Raw genomic sequence first — 25,537 nt, 5'->3', positions numbered from 1 at the left:
AAGAACCACAAGCACCCTTAACCACTATGCTATCTCTCCAACCCCAATTTTAGTCTTTTTTGTTTGTTTGTTTGTTTGTTTGTTTGTTTTTTGAGACAGGGTTTCTCTGTGTAGCTTTGCGCCTTTCCTGGAACTCGCTTTGTAGACCAGGCTGGCCTCAAACTCACAGAGATCTGCTTGCCTCTGCCTCCTGAGTGCTGGGATTAAAGGTGTGCACCACCACTGCCCGGCTCCCAAATTTAGTCTTAATCAGTTCTCTTGTAAGAGTTGTGGTAGAGCTGGGTGTGGTGGTGTATACCTTTAATCCCAGCACTTGAGAGGCAGACAGATCTCTGAGTTTGAGGCTAGCTTGATGTACAGAGCAAGTTCTGGGACAGCCAGGGTTACACAGAGAAACCTTTGCCTCAACCCACCCTCCTACCACCCCCACAGGAAGCAAGATCCTGGAGACAGCTTTGCCTTTATGCTCCCCAAAGAGAAGCCACCTGAGCCTTCCTTACATTAGATCTCCCTTGCAGTTAACATCTCCCCACCTGGTTAGGGAATGTGCAATGCTAGACAAGAGGGCACATTTGTTTTGTGTTTGTGTGGAGGACAGGAAGGACCGAAAGGCCAGATCCCACACCTAGCATGTTTAGCTCTAGACTTGGGAGTATTTTCATTCTCTAGGGTTAGTCTCCTGGGTGCAGGAAGTGGGGGCAGATTGCATGCTAGGTGGAGGCAGAGGTAAGCAGCAGCCGCATATGGTAAGCAGAGCAAACCCAGAGTGTGTGGTCTTCAGAGACACTTTATTGACATGAACAGAGACTTTCCTGGAATCGTGGGCCTATGCCCAAGTGTATACACACACACACACACACACACACACACACACACACACACACACACACAATTTTTATAGACCTAAGATCCTGGGGTCCTCTATTGAGAGCCTAACCTAGTATTTGACACAGAGTGTGTTAATGTAGTGAGTCGATGATCCTATTGAGGAGCAAGCACACTTAGTTAGATACATTTGCAGTGACTGGGTGAATTCACAGAACTAGGGCTTTCTCCTTTATAAAACAGATGTGAGAGGAAGGTGTGTGTGTGTGTGTGTGTGTGTGTGTGTGTGTGTGTGTGTGTGTGTGTGTTCATGTTTATGCCTGTATGCATATGGGCCTTAACTAGAGTGCATGTACATGTGCAGGCCAGAAGTCAACCTTGGGTTATCATTCCTCAGGCACTGCCCACCTTGTTGTTTTTTTTTGTTTTTGAGACAGGATCTTGCCTGGAGCTCACCAAGTAAGCTAGGCCAGGTGACCTGGTTAGTGAGGCCTCCCTACAGACCTTCCAGTCTCTTCCTCCCTGACACAGGGAGCACCAGAGTGTGCCATAATGCCTGGCTGTTTACATGGGTTCTGGAGGCCGCACGTGGGTTCTCACATTTGTGTGGCGAGCACATTACCTAGTGAGCTATCTCTTCAGCCCTGTCCCTTTTCTTAACCCCACGGCTGTCTTTCCCAGCACAATCTTATTCTGAAAACTTCCTCTTGTACTAATAATTCCAGTTTAATATCTAGAGCGATCCCAGAAACTCAAAAGAAAGCTTGCATGTACAGTTGTTTGAGGGTGGAGAAACCAAAGAATAAGGCTCTTAAATGGACTGACAGTGAAGCCTGAGATAGGAGCAAGCACAGGGTATTTCCACTCAGGAATTGGGGCTTGATTCAAGACCCAGCGGACAGTAAAAGTCACAGGGCAAGATGCTTTCTGGACCAACTGAGTTGAGTAGCTAAGTTCACAGCCTTTAGGCAGCAAGGAAGGGAAAGTCAGACTCAGCCTAGTGGGACCTTCAGTGAATGACTGAGGATCAGTCCTAGGAAATACCCAGCACCTAGACAAACGATGGGGTTTCTAAATGATTATAGCCCTTGAGAACTCTTCTAAGCCCTTTAGTAAGCAATAGTACACCAGAAAACACTCCAGAGCTGCACACATCTAGTCTGGGATTCTAAGTCGAAATTCGGGAAGACATGGAGCTAGTAATGATTTTAAGTAGGCTGGTGCGTGCCGTTCCTTGTAGGTTATAGTCCTGCTCTTCCATAAGGAAGTTAGTTCAGTTGTGATTCTGGATAAACCACTATGTACAAACACACTAGATACAAGTAGAATGGGATGGACTCCCAAAGCATGTGTCTGGCGTCCACCAAGAAGCTGAAGAGTAAGAAGCTTCGAGGACAGTTGAGAGAAGAAAGAGCTGGACAGGAGTGAGGGAGGGAAAGGTAAGGAGAGGGGGGAGAGGGAAGACGCAGCGATGGTATAATTGGGGAGTGAAGTGAGACGGGAGAGGGAAGACTGGGATTCATTCTCCCTCTCTGAGTACAGCAGGCTAGGTGACCTGATGATTTGGTAAAGCTATTCGATATCAGAAGACCTCAGTTTCTTCATTGTAATGTTGAGCATTAACAGCATTCATATCGCTGGAGTAGTGGTGGAGGAGAGAGAAAAGAATCAGAGTCAAATGCTTTTCAAGCCCTATAGGTGTTCAAAAAAAAAAAAAAAAAAAGGTACCAAGGATGAGAAGACTTTCAATTGTAGAAAAGAAAACAGGGAAGAGAAACTATCTTGTAAGGGACATATGATTGGTGTTCTTCAGCTTCATTATAAACACTCAGAATTCTGATAGCTAGTTGGAATTCTGTTGAGGAAGAGAAGAATGAAGGGGAGAGGCGACACATACCACCTAGTCATGAGTTAGATGCATGGTTGAGCAGACAGCAGAGTGGAGGAAGCAGCTTCCTACCACCACAAGGTCTGGACTAACCAGCTCATGGCTGTGTACCTGCTGCATTAATTCAAGTCTGTTTCCCTAGTTGTAGAGTATAAAAAAATGTTCTGTTGTCTCTTTTGTTCCAGAAGCATGAGGTGGAAAATTAACTGGTGAGAAGAAGGGTCTTGAATTTATTGCGACTATTTTCTCCAACAAAAGTAGACTCTTTTCATAGATGTTGAGGGTCTTGTTTCAAGTATGCCCCAGTGATGAAGGGGGTGAAAAAACAAGCTTGTCATACAAACCCCCGTGGGAGTGGAGAATGGTCTGTCTTAGAGCTCTCTCCAGATCTGAGGGACACTCTCTTATTGAATCCCACTTCCATCTTTTTATATCCCTTCAGGCCTCCTGCCCTTGCTATCTATAGGGGCTAAAGAATATTGCACTTAGAACAGTCATTATAATGAGATAATGAGATGTTGACTAAGATCTTCTCATTTTTTGTCTGCTCTCCTGGGTCGGGGGTGCGGAGGTGGGGGCGGGGTACACAAACACCAGATACCAAACATTACAGGTTACAGGCGAGGTATTTAGAAGCTACACACCCATCTTTGTCACTTTGTCCACCATCATCCGTCTCAGACTAAAACATCTTAGTTTATATAGATATCACCCTCAGAGGCTGTGTCTCCTGGAGGATGCTTCAGATTCATAAATCCTTGTGGGAAATTCTGCAGGTCTATCTCATGCCCTCTGTGTTTTCTTGCCTGGTTTCCAGTTCCCTGAATCAATCCTAGTTAGCCTCTGCTGGGCAAGTGGCATGGCTATAGCCAAGCTGGATGTCAGTATCTTCAAAAACATCGCTCATCTCAGGGAATTCGAGGTTGAAATCTCATATCTAGGCCACTTTAATCCCCTACCTGTCCCATTCATCCCTGTGTGAGTCTCAGCTGCCTCCTGTAAAATAAGGGATAATACTGATCCACAGACACTGAGAAAAGAGCAACTGAGCAATTTCAACCCAGAAAGGACACACAGCCATGTTTCCAATATCAAGAGTGTGTTATGTCACTTTCAAGAACTAATGAAATTACCCTGGATCCTTCCTTGGCTTCTTAGAAGTTCTGGGTTTGCTTCAGGCCTTTGGGATTATGGAGATCTAGCCCTGAAACACTAAGCTCTGGAAAGCATCCCAGTCCACATGGAAGATGTTCCTGGAAACCCTGGAGGGGCATGCTGCTTTCTGGTGCTCTGCAAAGCAGGCCATGGACTTAGGAAAAACTGACTTCAGTGAATCTAAGTGCACAGCATGCTTTGGCTTTAACCCAAACTGACCAATGCTTCCTTCTGGTATACATCATTCGTTTTGTAGCAGTGGAGAACGACCCAGTTGCAGACAGTTTGGGCAGAGGGAACACTACTCTCCAGTACTTATCTAAAGTCATTTGGAGCACAGGGGACAACTTTAGTGGAGTTGGGAGCTGCTTGCTTAAAAGCAAGGACAGAGTGAGGTTTAGTCCGTGTCGGAGATGTTGGCTCTTCAGTTCAGGCAAGATGTGTAGAGTTCCAATAGAGCTTGGAAGTCAGGTAAAATCTCACAGTTGGGTGGGTGGTTGATGAATAGAAAGACAGATGCACTGGGACTCCTGGGGCACTTTGTTGATGCTGCTGACATCACTGAACTGGGAATATCCAGTCCCTCAGTGCTCAGATCACCTACCAACAACAGAAGAACTTACTGAGAAAGTCCAGCCCAGCCCTTCCCAAATACATTTGGACCAAAGAGGGAATGAGAGAATTATTATGCCTTTGTTATCATGAGCAAGGGGATTGGGTTGCACCACATTCAGGCCAAAGTCAATTCAGCTTCTGAAGGGTTTGACATAATGGAGGGCATTGTGACTTAAGTACCCAGAGGGTGGGACTGCTATGCAGAGTAGAAAAGACCAAATTGAATGTCACTTCAATTGTGGACGCCAAACAACATTTGTATGGCACGCCATCCACACCCACCTTACCCTCCCCAAACCCTGTACATCACCTCAAGTCACACCACGTTATTCCTCCACAGGTACCACAGAGTTCTCCTTGTTCTCTGAAGGGATAGCAAGGTAGTCAGACCTGCAAGGGTGTGGGAGGGGAAAAGAGACAGTGCTTTAGTAAGTCACTAGTGAACGTGTAGGAAACAGGAAGGCATGTGACCCAGGGACAAGGCTGTGTACAGAATAGCCCTGTATTTCCTTATGGCTGGGCTTCCCAAGACCAATCTCCAGTTAGCCACTAAGCAGATGTAGCAATAACCCCTCCCATATTTGCATATGAACACCTCTACCAGCAGTTTCTCGCCTGCTTGCCTGTCCCCAATGACCCAGCAGCTGCTTCCCAAGTAATTGGCTTAATTTGTAGACAGAGGTGTTTCTCTGTCTCTGCAGATCCTGCAGCTGTTTGTAGTGTCTGAGTCTTATCATCTTCAGGATACAGACTGAAATTTTAACTGAACGGAATGGTTATGAATTTGTATTTCCCAGTTGCGTTATGCTGGTGAAGCAGAGTGTCTCCCTATGTCTGCAAGCTGTCTTGTTTTCACTTCTATAATCTCATTTTTCTCCTGAAATATTTAATTATTTTTTTATTGTTTCATGTTTGGAAAATTTGTCCCAATCTGTTGTTAATAAGTTTTCCTATAACTTCTTCTCATGAACAATCGATGTTTCACATGTAATGTAGTGAAAATTACCTCCCCCCCCCATCTTTGATTTGCACTTTTGGTAGTTGTTGAAGAATTTTCTCTGCAGAACATGATGCTACAAATATAAATTCTTATTCAACTACAATAAAAGAGATTTTCTCTGTTTACACATAATATTTTTTTTCTACTCTGTTAGTGCAATTTTCAAATTTTATGTTCCACTTTTAAAATTTGCCTGCAATTTATTTTGGCTTGTGGAGAGATGGGTAATCTAACTTTAGTATTATAAACTTGTCTCTGCTAGTCTCACATGCAGCTTTAGTCAATAAGCAGAGAAGCAATTCTCTGATATCCTTATGAGCAATCGTTATAGCTCATAAGACAAATCCTACCACCAACATCTTCCAGATGTACTGTTTTCTTCTTTGAACTGACTCAGGTCGGTGGTGGGCAAACTTCTGACCCACAAGTGTAGTTACCTGTTTAAAGCACTGAACTCAGAAAAACCCAGAGGGATGCTGTAACAGAAGTCCCATGTAGCTTTGCAAAACCTAAAATAATCAAGCTGTGCTTCAGATTCAAGTTTTGTTGGCCCTTTTCCCTCCTGTGTGACCTTTAAGATGAATTTATCAGATTCCCTGAGAAATCCAATAGAGGTTTTTATTGGGATTTTGTTGACTTTGAAGACTATTTTGGGCAAGAACTGCATTGAAGAGTGAGGTTTCATCCTTTATCCATTTGCTTTTTCTCATGTTTTTCAGCAAGGTTGTGTAATTTTTTCCTTAGAGGTCTTTCACATCTTTTGTTGTCTTTATTCCTAGGTACTGGTGAACATTTGTTATGTATTGCAATTAAAAATTTTTTAGCCGGGCGGTGGTGGCGCACGCCTTTAATCCCAGCACTCGGGAGGCAGAGCCAGGCGGATCTCTGTGAGTTCGAGGCCAGCCTGGACTACCAAGTGAGTTCCAGGAAAGGCGCAAAGCTACACAGAGAGACCCTGTCTCGAAAAAACCAAAAAAAAAAAAAAAAATTTTAAAGATTTTTTTAATGTGTAATGAATGTTTTGCCTGCATGTATGTATGTATGTATGTGTGCCATGTTTGTTCTTGGTGCCCATGGAGGTCAGAAGAGGGCGCTGAATCCCCTGGAACTGGGATGACAGACAGTTGTGAGCCACTGTAGGTGCCAGAAATTGAACCCGGGTCCTCTGCAAGAGCAGCAAGTGCCCTTAACTGCTGAGCCATCTTCTCAGCCCTTACTGCAGTTCATTATTGTTTTCTAACTTAAGGATTTAAATGTGCTTCTACATTTGTTGCTGGGACATAGTCAATGTTTTGGAGATTCTTGCTTTGCTCTCCCTCAGAGACACCTTTTGAGAGCCGTCTTATGAGATGACCTTGTCCTTGTGTGAACATCATAAAATGTAAGTGCACAAACAAAGCTGTCATTCGGTGATGTGATTTTATGAAGTCACTATGGTACATGTGGTCTGTGATTGAATGAACATGACTGAAGTTGGATTTGTATCAGCGACCTTATAGAATATACTTAACTGGGTTGCTTAAGGAAGTTTTATGTAGATAATGATACTTTGGGTGTAAGTAATGATAATATACTTTCCTTCTTTGTAAATCTTATTCTGTTTTTCTTTATATTTGTGATGGTTAGTATCAATTGTCAGGAGGCAAGTCTCTGGGTACATGTGAGAAATTGTGTAGATTAAGGTTAGCCTCTAAAAACGTGAAGGATTGTTTTGATTACATAAACCGACACAGGATGTCCTGTTTTAACTGTGGGTGGTACCATCCCCTAGGCAGGGATCCTGGGCAGTATAAAAGGAACCGAGCTGAACATTATCACGCATACATTCACTGCTGTCTGTCCTTGACTGTGGATGAAATGTGACCAGTCCTCTCAAGCTGCCATTACTGTGACTTGCCTGGGCTGTAACCTGAACTGTGAGCCAAATAAACCCCTGTACTCATAAGTTGCTTCTGTCAGAATATTTTATCAAAGCCACAGGACAAAAAATGAAGTGCATTTCTTAGTATTTTACCCAAGGTTTAAAATATAGTATTAAATAGGAACAGGAAGAGATAGCATCCTTGTCATATTTATGATATTAGAAGTATTTCTTCCAAAGTTTCATCTCAAATGATGCTGATGTAGCTACTCAGGCAGCTGCCATTTATCTGTTTAAAGGAAATTTGTGTTTAGATATAGATTTATGTATTCACCCTACTCAGGACATAAGATGCTCCTTAACTTAGAGGGTCATGTCCTGATAATTGATGGCAATGCATTCCACACACCGACCTTACCTACAATCATAGCTTACTTAGCAAACACGTGTGTGTGCCTCCTGCTGACTGGAGGCTGAGGTTCACAGTGACTGCTCCGTATCAGGAGCAAGCAAAATGTATTGCTAGTCTGGGAAGACATCAGAATCCAACCCCTGAAGTAATATCTGCTGAACATATATTGCTTTCACATCATTATCATCTAAAATACTCTTAGGATGAGACATCCTATGTAGAGGACCATGAACATTACCCTTCTGGTTAGGGAATGTGTTCCTTTCTGGCCTCTCTGTCTCTGAGCACGTGTAATTCTCCTGCATTTGCTGTCTTCTATAACATATCATCTCATTTCCCCTTCCTGTTTCTTTGTTATACTTCACCTTTTCTATATCTGTACAATATTCTATGTAACTTTTTCAAATTTACCTTCTGGTCACTGGTACATAATTTTCTGTTGAACTAATTTACTGAGTAGTTTATTGTCTTTTTTTTCCCTCAGAAAAAAATGTTTTGTTTTCTAATTAATTAACTCTAATTAATCTTTCTTAGCAAATTGTTTGCTCTTTGGCTTTGTGGGTTTTTTTTTTCTAATTTTTTCTTGCTGTATTATATTTTGTTCATTTTTGTGTGGTGCTGGGAATTGAACCCAGGGCCTCTCATGGGCGAGGCATACGCTTTCCTCCTGAGCCTCACCCTGCTCTAACTATTTTAAACAAGCTTATCTTCTATGCTTTACTTTCATATTTTTTTGTGTCTGAGTCTCTTGGGACTTAATCTTGCTGTCTGTAACATCTCTTGTTCAGCTCAATTTCTTTCTGCAGTGAGCTTTATTTTGGAATGAGATGATGGAGGAGATCTAGCCTGTTAGCCTGGGGCATCTTCTAAGGCCTTGGCTGAGTGGGCCCCTTTGCAATGTTTTTTTTTTCCTCTTATTTCTGTAGCTTTGAATCAAATTTCTCATCTTAAGTTTCCTTTATCATGTGCATAGTATCTATTTAAATCCCACAAACTGTGACAGCAAGGTTGTCATCACTTATTTCCAAGACTCTTTTCTGGTTCTTCTTGGAGTCAGACCAGCATAGATAACCTTGGATTTTCTCAAAGCTGGCTGCCATCTGGTCTACCCTTTGTAACCCTCATGGGATTCTGCCTGTACTAGAGAGTCTTAGTTCCTACTCTGTTTCTTGTGTGAGCCAAAGTTGGAGGTACACCATCATGTCCAAGCCTCAGTGTCCCCTATTCAACCACTAGTACTGTCTTTACACATAACTGGTTGTAATTTTTATTTCTCTGAGATCATGGGTATCACAAAATGAGTTCATTTAAATTTTATCAAAAGCGTCTAGGCAATAATGGCCTCGGCACTTAGGCACTGCCTCGGCAGTGTCACGGGACGTCTGTGGACTTTTTTCACACACCTCCTTTTTCTTTTCCCAAACAACAGGCCAATAGGGTTTCTGAGCCCCTTTTGTCTTTACCGACTCCAACACTTCTCACAGGTGCTCACTCTTGTGTGACGGTCTTTGGAGAAAGTGAGGAAAGTAGAGGCGGGACACTAGGAGACACTAGATCCCCTGCTTGAGGTATTCAACTGCTACCAAGTCTTAAAGGGAAGGGCATGCTTTGTGGCACTCCTTAGCCAAAGGCAGTGCCCAGGTGGGTTGACGTGCTCCAGAATGCAGAGAGAGAACAGCTGAATATGACAAAGAGGGCACAGATATTAAAACTAGAAGGCCTGGGTTCAATACCCCGCTTCTCCGTTCTCCTCAGCAGTGTGCTTGCCTTCTGTGAGGCAGCCTCAACTCAACATTTACGAACTGGTTATGATAATATATAACCTTATGAGGCAGCTGCTTGTCTTTTCCATAGTGGTTTAATATGCAGGCCAAGAGACAGCTGGCCTGAATTCAAATCTTGATTTGTCTCTGTGACAGCCAATGTTTTGTCAACTCAACACAAGCTAGGAAAAGTAACTTCAATAGAGAAAAAGAAAAATGCCCCCGCCAAACTGGTTTGTGAACAAGCCTATGGGGCATTTTCTTGATTGATGATTGGTGTGGGAAGGCCCAGCTCACTGTGGGTGGTGCCACCCCTGGGTAGGTGGTCCCGAGTAAGCCATGAGGAGAAACTAGTGAAAATTTCCTCCATGGACTCTGCTTTGGTTCCTGCTTCTAGGTTCCTGACCTGACTTTCTCTGAGGATGGACAGTGATGTGGATGTATAAATGAAGTGAACCCTCCCTGGCCCCAGTTGCTTTTTGTTATTTTTTTTCCCCACAGCAATAGTAACTAAGACAGTCTATGACTTACAATGGCCTTAACAGAACCCCTTCTAGGCCTATTATTTTTATCTGTGGAATATGTGTAATAATGTATCCATTATAGATTTTTTAAGGGGGGCGTTGAGTCAGGGTTTCTCTGTGTAACAGCCCTGGCTGTCCTGAAACTCTTTGTAGACCAGGCTGGCCTTGAACTCACAGAGATCCACCTGCCTTTGCCTCTGGAGTGCTGGGATTGAAGGCATGCAGCACTGCCACCCAGCTCCGGGAGAGTTCTTATTAGATTGTTAAGAAGAGGAATGTAGACAAGGTATATGAGATGCCTAATCCCTCACCACTGAGAGCACACATTCTGAGTGTGTGAGCTGTTATTACTTATGCATCTTTGGACTTACGCATTTTCCTGGGCTGCCTCTTCAGCCTTGGAGACCTTTCTGTAGCAGTAGATCATCTCAATGAACAGCCACAAGGTGAGGAAGACCAGGAGGATGTACATCATGATTTCTGAGACCACAGAGGTGAAGTCTTCTCCCGCTACAAAGAGAATGAGGTTCAGAATACATGTGTCTCACAGACCCAGAGCTGTCACTGGACTCATAGATATATGAAGCCTATTTTTAAATATAGCTCAAATAAACACCAAGTCTAAAGGAACTTATGAGGATATCAAAGGAATTCCACATTGCCTGACTCCCTATCAGATTTACCACTTGACCGGTCAGCTTTTCTGGACATAAGGATGAGGGGAATGATAGAGTCAGAATGATTGCAGATACTGTGTGTCAGTACACACACACACACACACACACACACACACACACACACACACACACACACACACACACACACAATCAGTTGCATCCAAGTTATACTACCTACTATATAACTACTCATTTTTTTTTTTTTTTGATTTTTTGAGGCAGGGTTTCTCTGTGTAATAGTCATGGCTAGAACTCACTCTGTAGACCAGGCTGGCCTTGAACTCACAGAGATCTGCCTGCCTCTGCCTCTTGAGTGCTGGGTTTAAAGGCATGCACCACCACCGCCTGACTAAATACTCATTTCTTTTGAGTCTCAGTTTCTTAATTTGTAAAATAAGGATAATAATTCACAGTAGTCTGGATTATTATAAATGTTACATTACTCAGTATATTTGAGGGTCTCATACGATAGCTGTGATGAACTCAGGGAGAGCACAATGCAAAACACTTAGCTCATACTCCCAGCACTACACAACAAATCAATATAACATCAAAATGGCCCAGTTATCTTGTCAGGTATGAAACTCCACATGGATACAAGGAACATGGCTTATTCTAGCCACGCATGACCCCTGAGCCACAGGTAACAGCGGTGGTGTACCCAGAGAGAAGGGTCATTTAGGGCTATCATAGTCAGTCCACCCAGTGGTAGAAGCATGTTCTCCATGGGTCTGGAAGGAGAAATGTGGGCCTTCCAGGTGGTGCTGGAAGGTTCAGTCCTGGAGGGTTCAGTAAACTTATGGGGACTCTCCCCAGTTCTGCTCCTGAAACAGATGCATTCTTCCATTTCTCTGTTTAAATCCTTCCACGTTCCCTCGCACTCCAGGATAAAGCCTGTCTCTACTGACGTGATGTGTACGGCCCTTTGTAGTCCATCCTTTCTCACTTCCTTTCCATTTGCCTAGCCATAACCTCTCTTATGTACTGGTGTTCTCAACTATCTGGTTTTATCTCTTGCCTCTTTCTACAATGTATGCCCCACCCATGGCCACCTCTGTCCTGGGACCCTGTCCTGCCTTTCAGCCTCCTGAGAATGGCCCTAGATTCTGTTGAAAGCCCCTCCAGGGGAAGCTTCTCTTAGGGTCTTGGGGAGCATTGTCACATCCATGTACAGTTTTCACCCAGCCAGTAAAATCACTCCCGGGAGGAACTGGGCTGTGTTTCTTTTCTATTGACTGTGAGAATGTATTTTTGAAGTGCGAGCCTGCTTCTCAAATCTAGATACATAGACATTCGGCTTGCTTTCTCCTGCTGGAGCTGGGGCTTAGGGTGAAGCTGGGAATGTACGAATATGAACATATCCCTCACCTGTCTTCTGCTGGGCTTGCTATGACCCGGTCAATGGGTATGACAGGCTTGCTTTAGAGTGTGGTATTTCTATTTTGGTGCAAGAGCCCTGAGGTAGTAACAGGAAGGTTCCCTCTGCATTTCTGTCACCTGTAGGAGAAGAGGCCACAGCTTCCTGTCTTAGAATGAGAATAGAGAGACTAAGCCTGGAAAAAGCCAACAAGGAGAGCCGGGCAGATTCCCTGGGGCCCCAGGAGTGGGACAAACAAACGTCTGTCACGTGTACCTGTGAGTGATATGAGGGTGGGGAGGGCTGCCACGGGGTTCCAAGGGAAAAACAAAAAGCAGGGGGAAAGCATCTCGGGGAGGAGATGGCCATAGAAGGAAGAGATGCAGTCGGGAGGGTTAACTTGATACTGGAAAGATGCGGACGTTAGTCCTGATTCTCATGCTACTGCATGTTCCTAAGCAAGCCCTTCGCTCCTCAGAGCACTCTCACCACACTTAGACCCTCCACGTGCCCGAGGGGAGCCACATGAACACATACTGGACCTTAAGCTACTGCAGTCATACCTGCCAGGGTGATGTGGAGGCACCCCAATTGAATACTAGCCAAACTCTTTCCCGACCCTACCAACTGCGCAGCTCTGTCCTTCTAATTATGCATTTGTTTTCCTCTCTTCTTACTGGAGGATTGCTCTGGTCACAAACAGGCAGGCCAGCTAGCACAGTGGTGCCACACTTGCCCACTGACTGTGTCCCCAGCGTCTCTAGAGGCCAAAGCACCTGCCTATGGGCGGGCAGGCACCAGCCAGCAGTTCCTGGTGGTGAACACAAGATGGCACCAGGCTCCCTTCCCCCGGGACGAGAGTCTGCATAAACAAAGGAGGGTAATGGAACGTTCGAACGGATTTATACCTCAGAGAGCTTCCTGTTCAAGCCCTCTGCTTCCTCTCCAGCAGACATAGCTCCGAGAGTAGAATCAGGTTTTCATTCAGGTGGCCTGAGCCTGCTGCTCCACTTCAGAGCCGGACCTACCTTCCACGCTAGTTAGTGATAGTGTCTCAGTGTCATTCACTCGCCACACCCAGAAGCTGTCACTTTCTAGATTTTATAACAATGACACTTTTTTTATTTTTAAATCAGCCTGTGGCCCAGAGGCTATGATTCCTCTACTCCCTTGCTTAGCCCTGTCTGTACTTGACGTCTATTTTCACGGCCCCGCACCACTGCCCGCTCACCAGCCTGTATCTTAGGGCAGCAATAAGAACATGCTGGAAATGTAACTGTCTGAGAGGGTGTGAGAAGGGCATGGTGGCTTAGCCCTGGTAAGGAAACGCAAAAGGAGGTGCGGAGTTCACATTCGGACTTGGGAAGAAGCGTTTGCCAGGGCCATGAACTGCAGTCCTTTGAGTCTCCTGTTGGCACAGAAGCAGTTTGTGAGGTTCCCCCACGATTCTGGGCTCAGATTGCAAGGGACATACACAAGTTAGTTATTGACAGACCTTCCCACCTGCCACCCCTGAACTCAGAGAGACTGTCGACTTTAAAGAGCCATCAACTTCTTCCCACTCCTGGCTGAGGATAGAGGCATGTAGAGCTATTACAGAGGGAGAAGGGTCAGCAAGATGCATTATCAGTCAGGTAAAGGTGCCTGCTACCAAGCCTGGCAAACTGAGCTCAGTCCTGTTACCACATCGTAGGACAGGACCAGCTCCCATGAGTTGTCCTCTGAACTCCACACATGTACCATGGCCCATGTGTGTGCATGCAGAGAGATGTGCGTGTGTGCGTGCGTGCGCACACACGGAGGAACGGGGGGCGGGGGAGAGCGCAAATAAATGTAAATTTTGAAAGCAACTTGTTTGGAGATACAGGTGACTCAAAACAGGAGAAGAGATGACGTTTACATATAAATTAGAGATTCAACGCTGGCCCGAGAAAAAAGCCTGAATTGTTAGCTGTAGACCTTGTGGGGGCTGTCCTTCTTCCTCTAGGGGACCAGGGAAGGTATCCTAATATCTTGTTTTAGCCTGTCTGCTTTGAGGGAAGAGACTCTGATGAGGCAGGCTGTAGGAAGGGGGCCATGCAAGAGAGGCAGGTCTGCATGCATTAGTTTATGTGCTCTCTAAGGATCACATGTGGGGAAAGCCACTGTCCTCCACCCCCCAAGCCCTTTGAAGAGACTCCAGGCCTCAGTCTTACCCTCTTCAGTGACTCTCAAGGGTATTAGTCTCGTGGTCTTCACAAAGGGCCTGTGTGCTTCAAATTCAAACTCCCTGGACACATTGCACGTGTAGAGGCCAGAGTCGTTCAGAGTGACATTGAGCACAGTGATGGACACGTCCTGCAGGTCTTTGCTCCCATTCCACTGCAGACGACCTTGGAAGGGGCTCTCCACCTCCTGGTGGCCATTTCGATACTCATATATCTGCAGAGAGAGGAGCAGAAGCAGATGGTGCCGAGAGTCCGGTTGGGACAGGGTGGAAGGAAGAACAGGAGTGTCCATGGGCAGGAAAGCTAAGGGATGATGTTCCCAGAAGACCCAGAGCATGGTGGGGATGGGCGATAAAGAGGCACAGAGGAAGCCATGGGAGAAAGTGGGGACAGCAAAGCGGGTAGAGGCAAACAGATGTCTGGACGTGTGGACATGGTGACGGGAGAGGCAACATGGAGGAGTCAGAAAGAATCCTGGGAGGAAAAAAAAAAGAATGGAGTGGAGAAGAAAGGAGGGTGGCTGATACACAAAGGAGACTAGGAACAGGAAAAGGAAAGGTTGGGGACAGAAATGGGGTAAGGAAGGACAGTGAGGAGGATATGTGATGAGGAGGCCAGCAAGGGAGCAGGATATAGAGACCAACAAGACAGCCGTGTTAGCAGGGAAGATACCTGACAGCCCCGAGCTTAACGCCTGACTCTCTGAGCCGGCATCCATCATGGTGGTTGTGGCCAGGCCACAGATGGGAATCTATAATGTGGAAGGATGGTCAGTGAGCAGAAAACTCACAGTTGAGAGACATGTAGAGCTTTTGCTTTGGACTGAATTAGAACCAAAGTCAGCTCTTTCCAACTTTTTCTCTCACACACTTCCACTCTCTGACACAACACTTTCTCCATCTAGTCTCCACTAACCATGGGCGTTGACTAAGATTCAAGCTCGTATTCCTAGACATTAACTGCAATTTAGTCCCTCAGTTGCACCCTGTAGTTTGGGACAGGCATGCAAGCAATGAATACAGCTAGCATGTGACCAGGCCTGAAGCCCATGGGCCCTTCACATCTGGCCAAGACCTCTGGCTTCCTAGCAATGGGCACTAATCGGAGTGTACCTTCCCTGGTGTGTCACTCAGGCTTAAGTCAGACTCTATGAAGTCGATGCTGGTCCTTGACTTGGCACCAGGTTGGAGCCAAACTAGATTCCAATACCACGTAGTACCTAGAATCAGAAATGAATCTACCTTGGGGGAAGAAAGAATGAACAAGTGAAAGTCAATTTCACCGTGTTGTTGTCTGCAGTAGGTCTTGTGGAAGAGACCCAGGAGAGCAAGGTAGAGCTCTATCTAGAAAGAGCATTGGATCTGCTGACAAACCACCATATATAAATCTAAACTCTGTGCGTGTGCGTGTGCGTGTGCGTGTGCGTGTGCGTGTGCGTGTGTATTCAAATGTAAACTCTCCTTTGGGCTTCTGTTTCCCTAACAAACACATTGTATTTCAAGGACTATTTAAATGAATTAAAAATCAGAGCTCATGAGTCCTGCTAACAACCCCATAATGAAGCTTTTGTTTTCATTCTCACTTAAAAGGAAAAAAAAAATTGGAAGCATCAAGAGGTTGAATATGACTAAGGGCATGGAGCTAAATGGTGTGAAGAACAGAATGCAACCCAGGCAGCCTGGCTCCAGAATCAATGAAAGGATTGACAGTAATTTAAATGAATCACAACCCCACGAGCACTGTCCCAAACCAACCGGAACTGACATTGACCCTGATCCTGACACAGAATTTGGAGGGTTTCTTGCCCTGCCAGGGGTGAATCCCTTGGTGTTTAGATCATTGGGAGGGTGAGGTTTAGGGTTCCTCCTTGGGAGAATGACAACATGTCCACCTGGGATACAGAGCATGGCAAGAACCAGTTAAACCGTTTACCCACAGAGGTGGCTGTCCTGGGCATATCAGTTGATATAAGCTCTGGTCATCCCAGTTGCTCCTACTTCACGGGGACTGTGAGAGTTGAAAGAGCTCACCTATGCTACTTTACATAAAGCTGCCTTGTGTTCTTTCTTTCAAGTCCATTAAATCCATTTCATAGGACTGTGTAGAAGTTGAACACACCTATAAGAGGTTTACCAGGGTGCCTAGCTAGCACAGGCTCTCTCAACACATTTACCTCCTTGTACCCCTTCTTCTGCTTGTAACCAGGGTTGCTCACAGCTGACCAAGTGGCCTGTCTTGCAAAGACCCTGGGTTCCTATAAGGCTGTCAGTTATCTGCTGAGGTGATGTTAGTGCTCAGGAGAGGAGTGAATGTCATATCAGGGCATCATCTCCCAGACTGTTGGGGACCAGGCATACAACAGCATAGACCAGCAAAGGAAAGGCCAGAGGCAGCATCTGACATACAAGGAAATCTTTACCGCCCTCAGGCCTGTAGAACCATTCCACCACAGTGGTGGCCTCCACTTCCTCCCTCTTCATACAGGAGATGCAGCGCAGCTTCATGGGATTGCCCTGCACGGCTTCCGTCTCCGAGGGTACTTCCACACACACAGGGAAGCAGACTCTGACTGGAGAGAGGATGGGTGACCAGAAGGGGACAGCCAGAGTGGGCATTGGGAAATGAGGGGAGAGGGAGGAGAGACAGAGAAAAAAGAATCATGAGACACTTGAAAAATAACAAGACCCATGTGTGCAGCTGTTGCTGGGGCTCCTTGAGTACGCGTGATCAGAACGGGTCTAGAGTAAGATGGTGCAGAGGTGGATCCTCCACCACTGACTGGGAGGTTTTGGAAGCCATGAAGATGCAGCATAGGATGGACTTAGAGTCTAGTGGGAGACAGACCATGTTCCCATCCATCAACTGTTCATCCACTTGATCACTCATCCAGCAGTCATGAGAATCCATTCTTTGCCAGGTCTGATGCTAGAGACCCAAGAATGATCAAAACACTAGCCATGCTCTCTGTGCATCTAAACCTAACAGAGAATACATTTCTTGTACTGATTCAACCAGAACACACAAGAGGTCATGTTAGTAATGTGCCCAGTTCCCACAGAGGGGCAAGTAGTTACTTGTGCTTTGGCTGGGGAGAAGAGAGGGCTGCTGGGATCTGAGATAGAAAGGCAAATAAGACCCATGCTGGAAAGACCTGCATGTGCTTTGTGGTGTAATATATCCAGGGCTCTACAGCCAAGGGGAGAGGGAATTAGATCTGTGTTTGGGGACCCATGGAGGATGGTGCAGCATCAGTGTGAAATGGTGAACGGACCATTCCATCTGGAGCAAGCTCTGGGCAGAGTAGAGAGACAAAATTCAAATGCTGGAGGGGTCAGACAAACAGACACCTTGTATGGCACATGGAGGTTTAGGCTTTTGGTGCCTGCCCTCTGGAAACTCCAAGTCCAAAGAGAGAAGGTGACTATGTCAGACTACAAATTTAGAGTGAATCAAAAGCAGGACACAGAAGCCAAGAAAGCAAGAACAAGTGTGGGATGCATTAACAGATGTACAGTGTGCAGAGGGAAGCAGGGGTAATTCTGCAATGTGCAGAACAAATCCGGATGGTATGTTCAGCTCAACATGTCACATCTAACCAAAGGAGGCTGTTCAGTGAGTGCACACCAAAGGTGAGCAGGAAGGCCCATCAACAAGACCCGCCAAGGAACAAATGTGGGGACACGGGGTACTCAACTTGGACACAGAATAAGCTTGTCTTCAAACATTTCAGGCCGACAAATGGAAAAGAAATTCAATTATACTCAACTTTAAAAGTTACAAAAAAAATCAGTTTAGTGCAGCCAATTTGTTTTTCTTTTGGGGTTTTGAGACAGGGTCTTACTGTGTTGCCCAGGCTAACCTTGAACTCACAGCCGTCCTGCTTCAGTCTCCAAGTTGAGATTACAGGCATGTGTCGTCACATCTAACTTTAGAAAATCTCTCTTAGCCAAGATTGCTGCAAATGTGAGGACAGTGTGGGCTACTGAGAACAACCCTGTATCCAATAAACAATAACAAATGTTGGTTTGGGGATGTAGTTCAGTTGGTAGAGTGCTTGCCTAAGGTGCATGAGGCTCCAACATTGAATAAATCAGGTGTGGTGGTACAGCCTGCAGTCCCAGACCCCAGGATGCTAAGGCAGGAGGATCAGAAATTCAGGGTCTTCCTCACTACTTACTGCGTTTGAGGCCAGTCTAAGTTACATAAGACTCTGTCTCAAAATAAATAAAACTTAAAAAATAAAATATATTTTCAGATACTGCAGCTGTTCATAAATACAAAAAAAGCTGTTAGGTAAGAGATTTTATACCTAATTATTTGGAAGATTCAAAAGTATAACAACCACCAACAGTCCTTGTATCGGGACTTTGAAGTATCCTCTGATCCCCCTCCATGAATTAATGATAAACACAGACTCTCCAAGATGAAACAACACACTGATATTTTAAAACTATCTCAATGTCAGCGTATTTAATTTTAAACTTGGAATTTCGAGCCTGTTGGCATTATAATTAAAGTTTTAAAATGTTCTAAATGAAAAAAAAATTAATTGGCTTTTAAACCCTCAAGGGAAGTGGGCTAGCCTTATCCAGCAGTCTGCAGAAGATGGGTTTCATTGTTTCAATGGAGAAGGGTCCACATCTTGGGGAAAATGATTAGAAACACTTTGGGTACGTGGTGAACTTATAGTCTTCATCACAGACTCGCTTTCAAGGCAACTAAAAACATTGTTGTGTAAAGGTTTATGCAGCAAGAACTCCATGTAACATAGATCCTTATACCTAAGCAGAGGTAACAAAGACAAACCAGAGCACTCTGGACGGCCTCAGAGGCATGAAAGGAAACGTCCCAAGTGCACAGCTACAGCTACAGAAGCAGTGTGAGAACGGTGTTTGAAAACTTAAGGACTGCACTGAACTAACTACCTAACTTCTCTGAGACTCAGTTTATTAAATAATTTTTTTTTAAAAACAAAACACCCAGTGGATAGGTCATGAAAATCCTATGGATTAATTCACATGAATGTGCTTTGGATAGAATATCATTAATACTGCTTTTTATCTTCCATTTATTTGGTGAATGTATTGAGTACCCATTGTGCAGCCAATACTGTTCTAGGCTCCCAGAACCAAACAAAACCATTCCAGCTCTCTTGGAGCCTGAATTCCAGTGGGGATGGTACAAGTAGGTTACAGAACAACATAAAACAGTAGAGGAGGGAGAGAAGGAATAGGCAAAAGGGAGAGAGGGAGGAGAGATGGGGAGGGGAGACAAGGCAAGGAGAGGAGAAGAAGATCATATTATCAGGGTCGGCCTCACTAAGAATGGAACACAGGCATTGGGAAGTCATTGAAGGAAAAAGAGAGAGGAAAACACACAGGGATATGTGTGTGTGTGTGTGTGAGGTCATGACCACCAAGAGAAAACAGCCACCCTAGGGTTCAAATGAGTGTGCCTGCCATATTCGAGGAACAGCAAAGCCCAGTGTGGAAAACCAGCCAACAGAGCTGAGAGATGGGACAGGTGAGGGAGCGAAGGGTCCCATCTCGCTGGTCTTATAGGCCACAGTTCGAGCTTTGACTTTCGCACAGCAAAAACTAGGGAAGCTTGAAGGTTCTGAGTTGAAAAATCCGATTGCGACTATGGTGCATGGTCAGTATGCCAAGGGGAGAATAAATTGGCAGGTGAAGCACATTCAAAGGTAAAAGCAGAAAGAATGATTAAGAGGTTGGTATAGGGGCTGGCAAGATAAATTGATGGCACAACCGATAAAGCCACTTGCAGCTGAGCTGAACAGACCTGAGTTTGTTCAGCCCCACATGATAGAAGGAAAGAACTGACTCACCTAAGTTCTCTTCTGACCTCTATACATGCACAGTGGCATGTACTCTCCCCACACAAGAAATGTCACAGAGATCTGCCCGCCTCTGCCTCCTGAGTGCTGGGATTAAAGGCGTGCACCACCACCGCCTGGCTTAACATTTTTTTAAAAGAAATAAATTCAATAAAAACTTTTTAGGCAGCCAAAGAGCTGGCTCAATGGCTAAGAGTACTTGCTGTTCTTGTAGAGGACTTGAATTTGGTTCCCAGCACCCATCTGTAACTTCAGCTCTAGGGGATCTAACACCCACTTCTGGCTTCTAGGGCATTCACACACATGTAGACATACCTCCACACCAACACACACACACACACACACACACACACACACACACACACACACACACTGGTTTTTTTTTTAATTTAAACAAGTTTTACAGTGGTGAGATTGGGAGGCTCTTTGGCCTAGGTGACAGCAGAGCTGACTTAACAATGTTGGGTAGACTGGGGGCTGTGCTCTCTCTCGTGATCACAGACTGGGTTGCAGAGGAGGAGCACAGTCACTCATTGTAGGGAAGACAGGAAACACACTGCACAGTCTGGGTGGTCAATGGCGGTGTATGCAGTGTAAATGCCTTCTTTAGCGTGTCCTGGGAGAGCATCCCCACTGTGAACCTTCTCCTGGCCCAAGTCCAGTTTTCAGGCCAGAGAACTGTGCTCCTGCAGTCCTGGACAGTACATTGTCAAATGGCCACAAAATTCTCTCACCTCATTTGCTTGCACCCTGCAATAGGACCTCCTGCTCCCTCCATCAACAGTGAAGTCAGTTTCTCCACCAGGCCACTGCCTTTTTTTCTGTGACATTATTATCTAGGTACCCACAAAAGATGGAACACATGGAAGAGGCTATAGACTATAATCTCTTGGAACAATGTGGGCTGCATCACTCACCTTGGAATGCACCTTCATTTCTAAAGTAATAATGAAGACAATCATGAGAAAAAAATTGTGATGAATTAAGGATGACAGACTAAAACAAAACAAAACAAAAGCCCTCCTCTGCTTCTTCCAGATCTTTCTCTTTTTCACCCTTCCTGAGCTTTCCCTAGAATGCTTCCTCTACAGTAAGATAATGAAGGCTTTAATTATAATGTAAATAATGTGCATGAATAAAGTTATTTTTAGACATTAACATCCTGAAACAATTTGGTCTATCAGATTAGCAGAGTCTTGAAGGAATGAGATCCAGTAAGGACTGTCAGAGGAAGAAGAATACTCCCCCAATACAAGGGACCCTTGGGAGAGCAAAAGCAGAGAAGGCACTGGGGGTAGAGGATGGATGAAGCCCTAGGAAAGGTGGTGGTGTTGGGGGATGGGAGCGAGGCTCAAAGGAGAAATTCCAGGACTAATGTCCAATTGACAATTGCACACAACATCACGTGTCTACAAGGGGTGCTGGAAGGTGGAGATCAGGTGACAGCAACTCTCTAGCAAGCCCCCTGTCCTTTATGAACTCACATTCTCCTACCTAAAGTGGAAATAACTCTCATGTCGTTCCCTCATGATGTGCCGACCAAAAGACCTAATGGTTATAAGAATTATATGTAAATAAAGTAAAACTGCACTTGTGAGTGAGGCTCTTTCCCCTACACAAACAACCAGGTATTCTGAAACCTTTTCAGTGAACCAATGTTTGGGTTACAAAATCTTGAAATGAGCAAGGATAGATGTGCCCTGTATCATTAGTTGTCCCAAAGATTTTTGAGGGTGTAGGGAGGATGGGCCTCTGTACATTCTAGTAATATTCGGTAAATATTCCCTGCTGATTGAGTTGGTGAGTTGAAAGGGTGTTCTATGTGATCTGTAACAACTTCCAAACTTCACATTTATCAGACATCCTGAGGGTGTTACCTAATGAAAAACCAAGTGGTAGAACTGATAGAGCTGAGATGTAAACCAGAGCTTTGTGGGTCCTAGTCAAAAACTGATGAGGCTGCAGCATCCTCCCAGCCCTCCAACCCCCCCCACCTCCTTCCCCTTCCCACTGGAATTCAGGAAGGAACCTTAAGACTTTAGAGTTTGGAAAAGATTTTCTACAGACCTCTTTCAACCCTTCTCTACAGCTTGAGTCTCACCCACACCTTCTCTGATCCTGCCAGACTAATCTCTTCTAAGCCTCCCAGCCCTAGCATTTCCCTGGAGCATACAGCAGCCTTGATCTTCCGGACAGGTGAGCTCACCGGCGGTGTGCACATTATGTCAGCCCATCTCCAAGCGTGCTGTAGTCTCCAGGGAATGGGTTGTGGTGAGTCTGCCCTTGGGGTTGGCGTTATTTTCTCCCTTTTCCTTCCTCGTCTTGTTCCATTGGGCATTTTGTTCAATAGGAAACTGGGCTCTTCCCCTGGTCACATGCAAAATCCAAAACAGTACATGCAGCTACAGTTCGTATCCAAGGCTCGACAAAGTGACACTAAGGCAAAGAGGCATGCCTGCCACTTCCCAGGAAGAATGGGAGCCAAGGCCAGCACAGGAACATAATTCCCCAGGCCTACTCTCTGTAAGGGAGGTGGGCATAATCCATTATGGTTTTTGTTGTTGTTGTATTTTTGAGTTTGGAGGAAGGTAAACAAACGAATGTAAACTGATTTATGAACTAAAGAACACTTATACTTGATCTGAGGGCCAGGTCAGAGACATGAAAGAAAAGATGTCAGAAGCACACACACACATACACACACACACACACACACACACACACACACACACACACACACACACTGCTGGGTCTAACTAGTCCATTTAGTTACTCATAACAATAGGCTCAGATACATGCTAGTGCACACACTTATAAACAGAAACATACAGTATTTCATTAACACCTAGATGCCCATTCCCTTAGCACTCATTCAGGTACCCTGTTGTAAGCTGTGCCTGAAGCTGCTTAGCCCAGCATTATTGTCACAAATCCCTTATCTGGAGGGGCAATGTCATCTCAGTTTCTCACAGCTGACAACCAAGAGGAAAAACAACAACAACAACAAAACTCCAGCAAAAACAAACAAACAAACAAACAAAACAATCCAGCTCACCAAATACCAAAGCACCTCAGCTCCAAATGTTCTTGCAAACTAAATGCACTTCCCATTTATTAATATACACCAGCAAATGGCTGGAGCTACTATCTCACTGATTCCTTGTTAAAATCTAACAGATGGATGAACTACAGTGTTTTCTCTCTCAAAAAGCATGCATCCAGTTTTTGTGCTTTATTTTTTTTAAAGTAGAGAGAAATGAGGCCCCAAACCCACTGAGATGCTCAGAACTGACTCTTCACTGATAATGCAATGTAAACGCAAACAAGAATTTTAAAATAATAATCATGATACATTCATTTTCCCCAAAGGGAAAAGCTAGGGGAGAAAACAGGAATAATTAGGAAAGGAGGGAGGCTGGGAGAAGCACCAAAGAAGGTTAGGGGGAAAAAATCAAGCCACAGGGCAGTGGGGGAGGTGCCTTTGCAATCTCCAAAGACAGCTCTCTGGGAGCACATGTGGACACCCATGTCTGGCAGACATGCACAGAAGGAAACCAAGCGAGCTTCTTTTTGTCACCAGCGACATCAATCAAGTGTTATTATTGTTACCATGATGCCTGTTATCTGCATATTACAGGGCAGGGTGCTGTACTTACCCCAGTAGATGAGCACGAGAGAAGCTAGGGGAAGCAATCTGTTGAAGGCAGGCATCTTCTTTCGTGAGTGGTTTCCGGAGCTAAACAGAAAGAATCTCTGTCAAGGACTGCGCCCTCTGATTCTTTCGAGGAAACCCTTAGAGATCAACTGCCCCTAAAGGAGCGACCTTCGAGTGGGAGGAGGAAGAAAAGGTCATGCGCCCTGCCTGGGGGGTCTGCGGGAACCGGAGCCCAGTGTGGGTGTCAGCTCAGGCCACCTCGTGCTCTCTCGCCAGAGCGAGTCCCCGGGCTTGGCTCAGCACCACGGACAGTAGCCTCCCCGCCCACCCCGATCTTGGAATTCCAATCTCTCCCCAGCTTCTAGCTTTTGCAACCAGAGCAAAGTGGGCTGGGAAGGGAAGCGCGCAACCGGCGCGGGGATGTTGGGCTGTCGAAGGAGTCATGTTGATTCACCTCTCGCCTCCCCTAGGGACAGCTACACTCCGACTTAGATCCACCGAGACTCAGGAGCTCCGGCAGGCTTCTCGGGCTGGGCGTGTCCCCACTCCAGCCGTCGTCTGGGCTACAGAATTTGTTCCACCTCAGACTTGTACACAGGGGCCCGGGCTCCCGAGAGGTCCTCCGGGGGCTGGAAAAGAGGCGGGAGCTCCCGTCGGGTTGGTGATCTCAGAGGTGGAGGGTGGTAGAGGGAAGGAACCCCTTCCGTGTAGCGCGCCCCTGGATCCTGTGGAGCCCCGACGCGGGGGTGATTGGGTGATCAAGCCGCCCCTCTCCAGGGCCGCCCCCTTGTCGAGTGTGTTGCTAGCCTTGACATGCGCAAGCGGCTTTCCACTGCCACGGTCGTTACGGACCCTCCCCCTTGGACACACATTTCCCTCCCCTAAACCTGCGTGCCCCTCCCAGGGCTGGCGCTCTGAGAAGAGGGGCGGAGCCGGGCGCAGTGCAAACACATCTAGCGGAGGTGGCTTCTTGTCTGGCTAGCTGGCTGTCACCCGGGTCTCCTACTGTCTGGACGTCTCTCCGGGTTACAGACATTCACCAATTCACCCACTCCAGTCAACCCTACTCCTGCTGCCTCTCAAATATGCTTGCCTACAGCTCTGGGAAAGGGAGGAACACATCTCTTTGAAGCAATGATGTCATCTGTAATGTTCACAGTGCTAGGCTGGCTCCTGGCTGGCTTCTTTTCGCCCTCCACCTCATCTCCTCCGGTCCTGTCTGCCTAGCCTTTGTCTTAACTTGATTAATAGGTCCCCAACACAAGGGGCACAGCACCACAGTTTCTGCTGATGGCAAGTGCGGTGGGGTGTGGCACACCTGTTCCCACCTCATCGCCCAGCCTGGATCCAAATGACGGCTTGAGAGAAGCAGCTTTGGGGTGGGGATAAAGAAGGACGATTTTCCGCTTCCCAAGTTCTTTGCAGTGCCCCTCGTAACCATTTGTAAAAGGCAGATAGATGGTGCTGAGGTGTTTTCCAACTCTTAGCCACGCCCTAGTCCTAGCAGCTGCTGAGTGTCCCCGCCCTATTTCTGGAAGGGAAACCTGAACCTTCACACTCAGTTATAAACTCGAGTTGATTTAACGGATTAGGCATGCCTGGAATCGAAGAGAAAGCCTGGCCCCCAGCCCCGGCCCTCTTCTCTTCTGCTCTCTCGCTGAAAGGGGCAACTTAACGCTGATATTTCGAAAGGGAATGCAGAGTGACAGCTGACTGTAAATGAACTGGACACAGGAAATGCTCC

At 45.8% G+C, this 25,537-nt stretch overlaps 1 protein-coding gene across 1 annotated transcript; it reads right to left on the bottom strand.

Moving 5' to 3' along the window:
- Nucleotides 1-769: 769 nt before the first annotated feature.
- On the bottom strand, nt 770-24,636 carry Scn3b (sodium voltage-gated channel beta subunit 3). Its single transcript, XM_052757187.1, has 7 exons — nt 24,248-24,636; nt 23,795-23,874; nt 16,690-16,853; nt 14,273-14,498; nt 10,415-10,553; nt 4,794-4,873; nt 770-4,468 (listed from the first exon to the last, which is right to left on the bottom strand). The coding sequence occupies exons 2-6, from the start codon at nt 23,847-23,849 to the stop codon at nt 4,810-4,812; spliced, it is 648 nt and encodes a 215-aa protein (XP_052613147.1). The 5' UTR covers nt 23,850-23,874; nt 24,248-24,636; the 3' UTR covers nt 770-4,468; nt 4,794-4,809.
- Between the last annotated feature and the right edge of the window lie 901 nt (nt 24,637-25,537).

Source organism: Peromyscus californicus, unplaced genomic scaffold, assembly GCF_007827085.1.
Source record: "Peromyscus californicus insignis strain IS unplaced genomic scaffold, ASM782708v3 Scaffold_11__1_contigs__length_118956290, whole genome shotgun sequence".
Classification (NCBI taxonomy): Eukaryota; Metazoa; Chordata; class Mammalia; order Rodentia; family Cricetidae; genus Peromyscus; species Peromyscus californicus.
Note: the sequence above shows the minus strand (reverse complement) of the source record. Positions and strands in the feature narration are given on the sequence as shown.

Excerpts from the sequence above, each read along its gene's own strand:
- Scn3b (XM_052757187.1), bottom strand. The coding sequence starts at position 23,849 with ATGCCTGCCTTCAACAGATTGCTTCCCCTAGCTTCTCTCGTGCTCATC. Across the intron at positions 16,854-23,794 it reads TCTCGTGCTCATCTACTGGG|TCAGAGTCTGCTTCCCTGTG; the intron begins GTAAGTACAGCA and ends TCCTCTCTCCAG. Across the intron at positions 14,499-16,689 it reads AGGGCGGTAAAGATTTCCTT|ATATATGAGTATCGAAATGG; the intron begins GTATGTCAGATG and ends CTCTCTCTGCAG.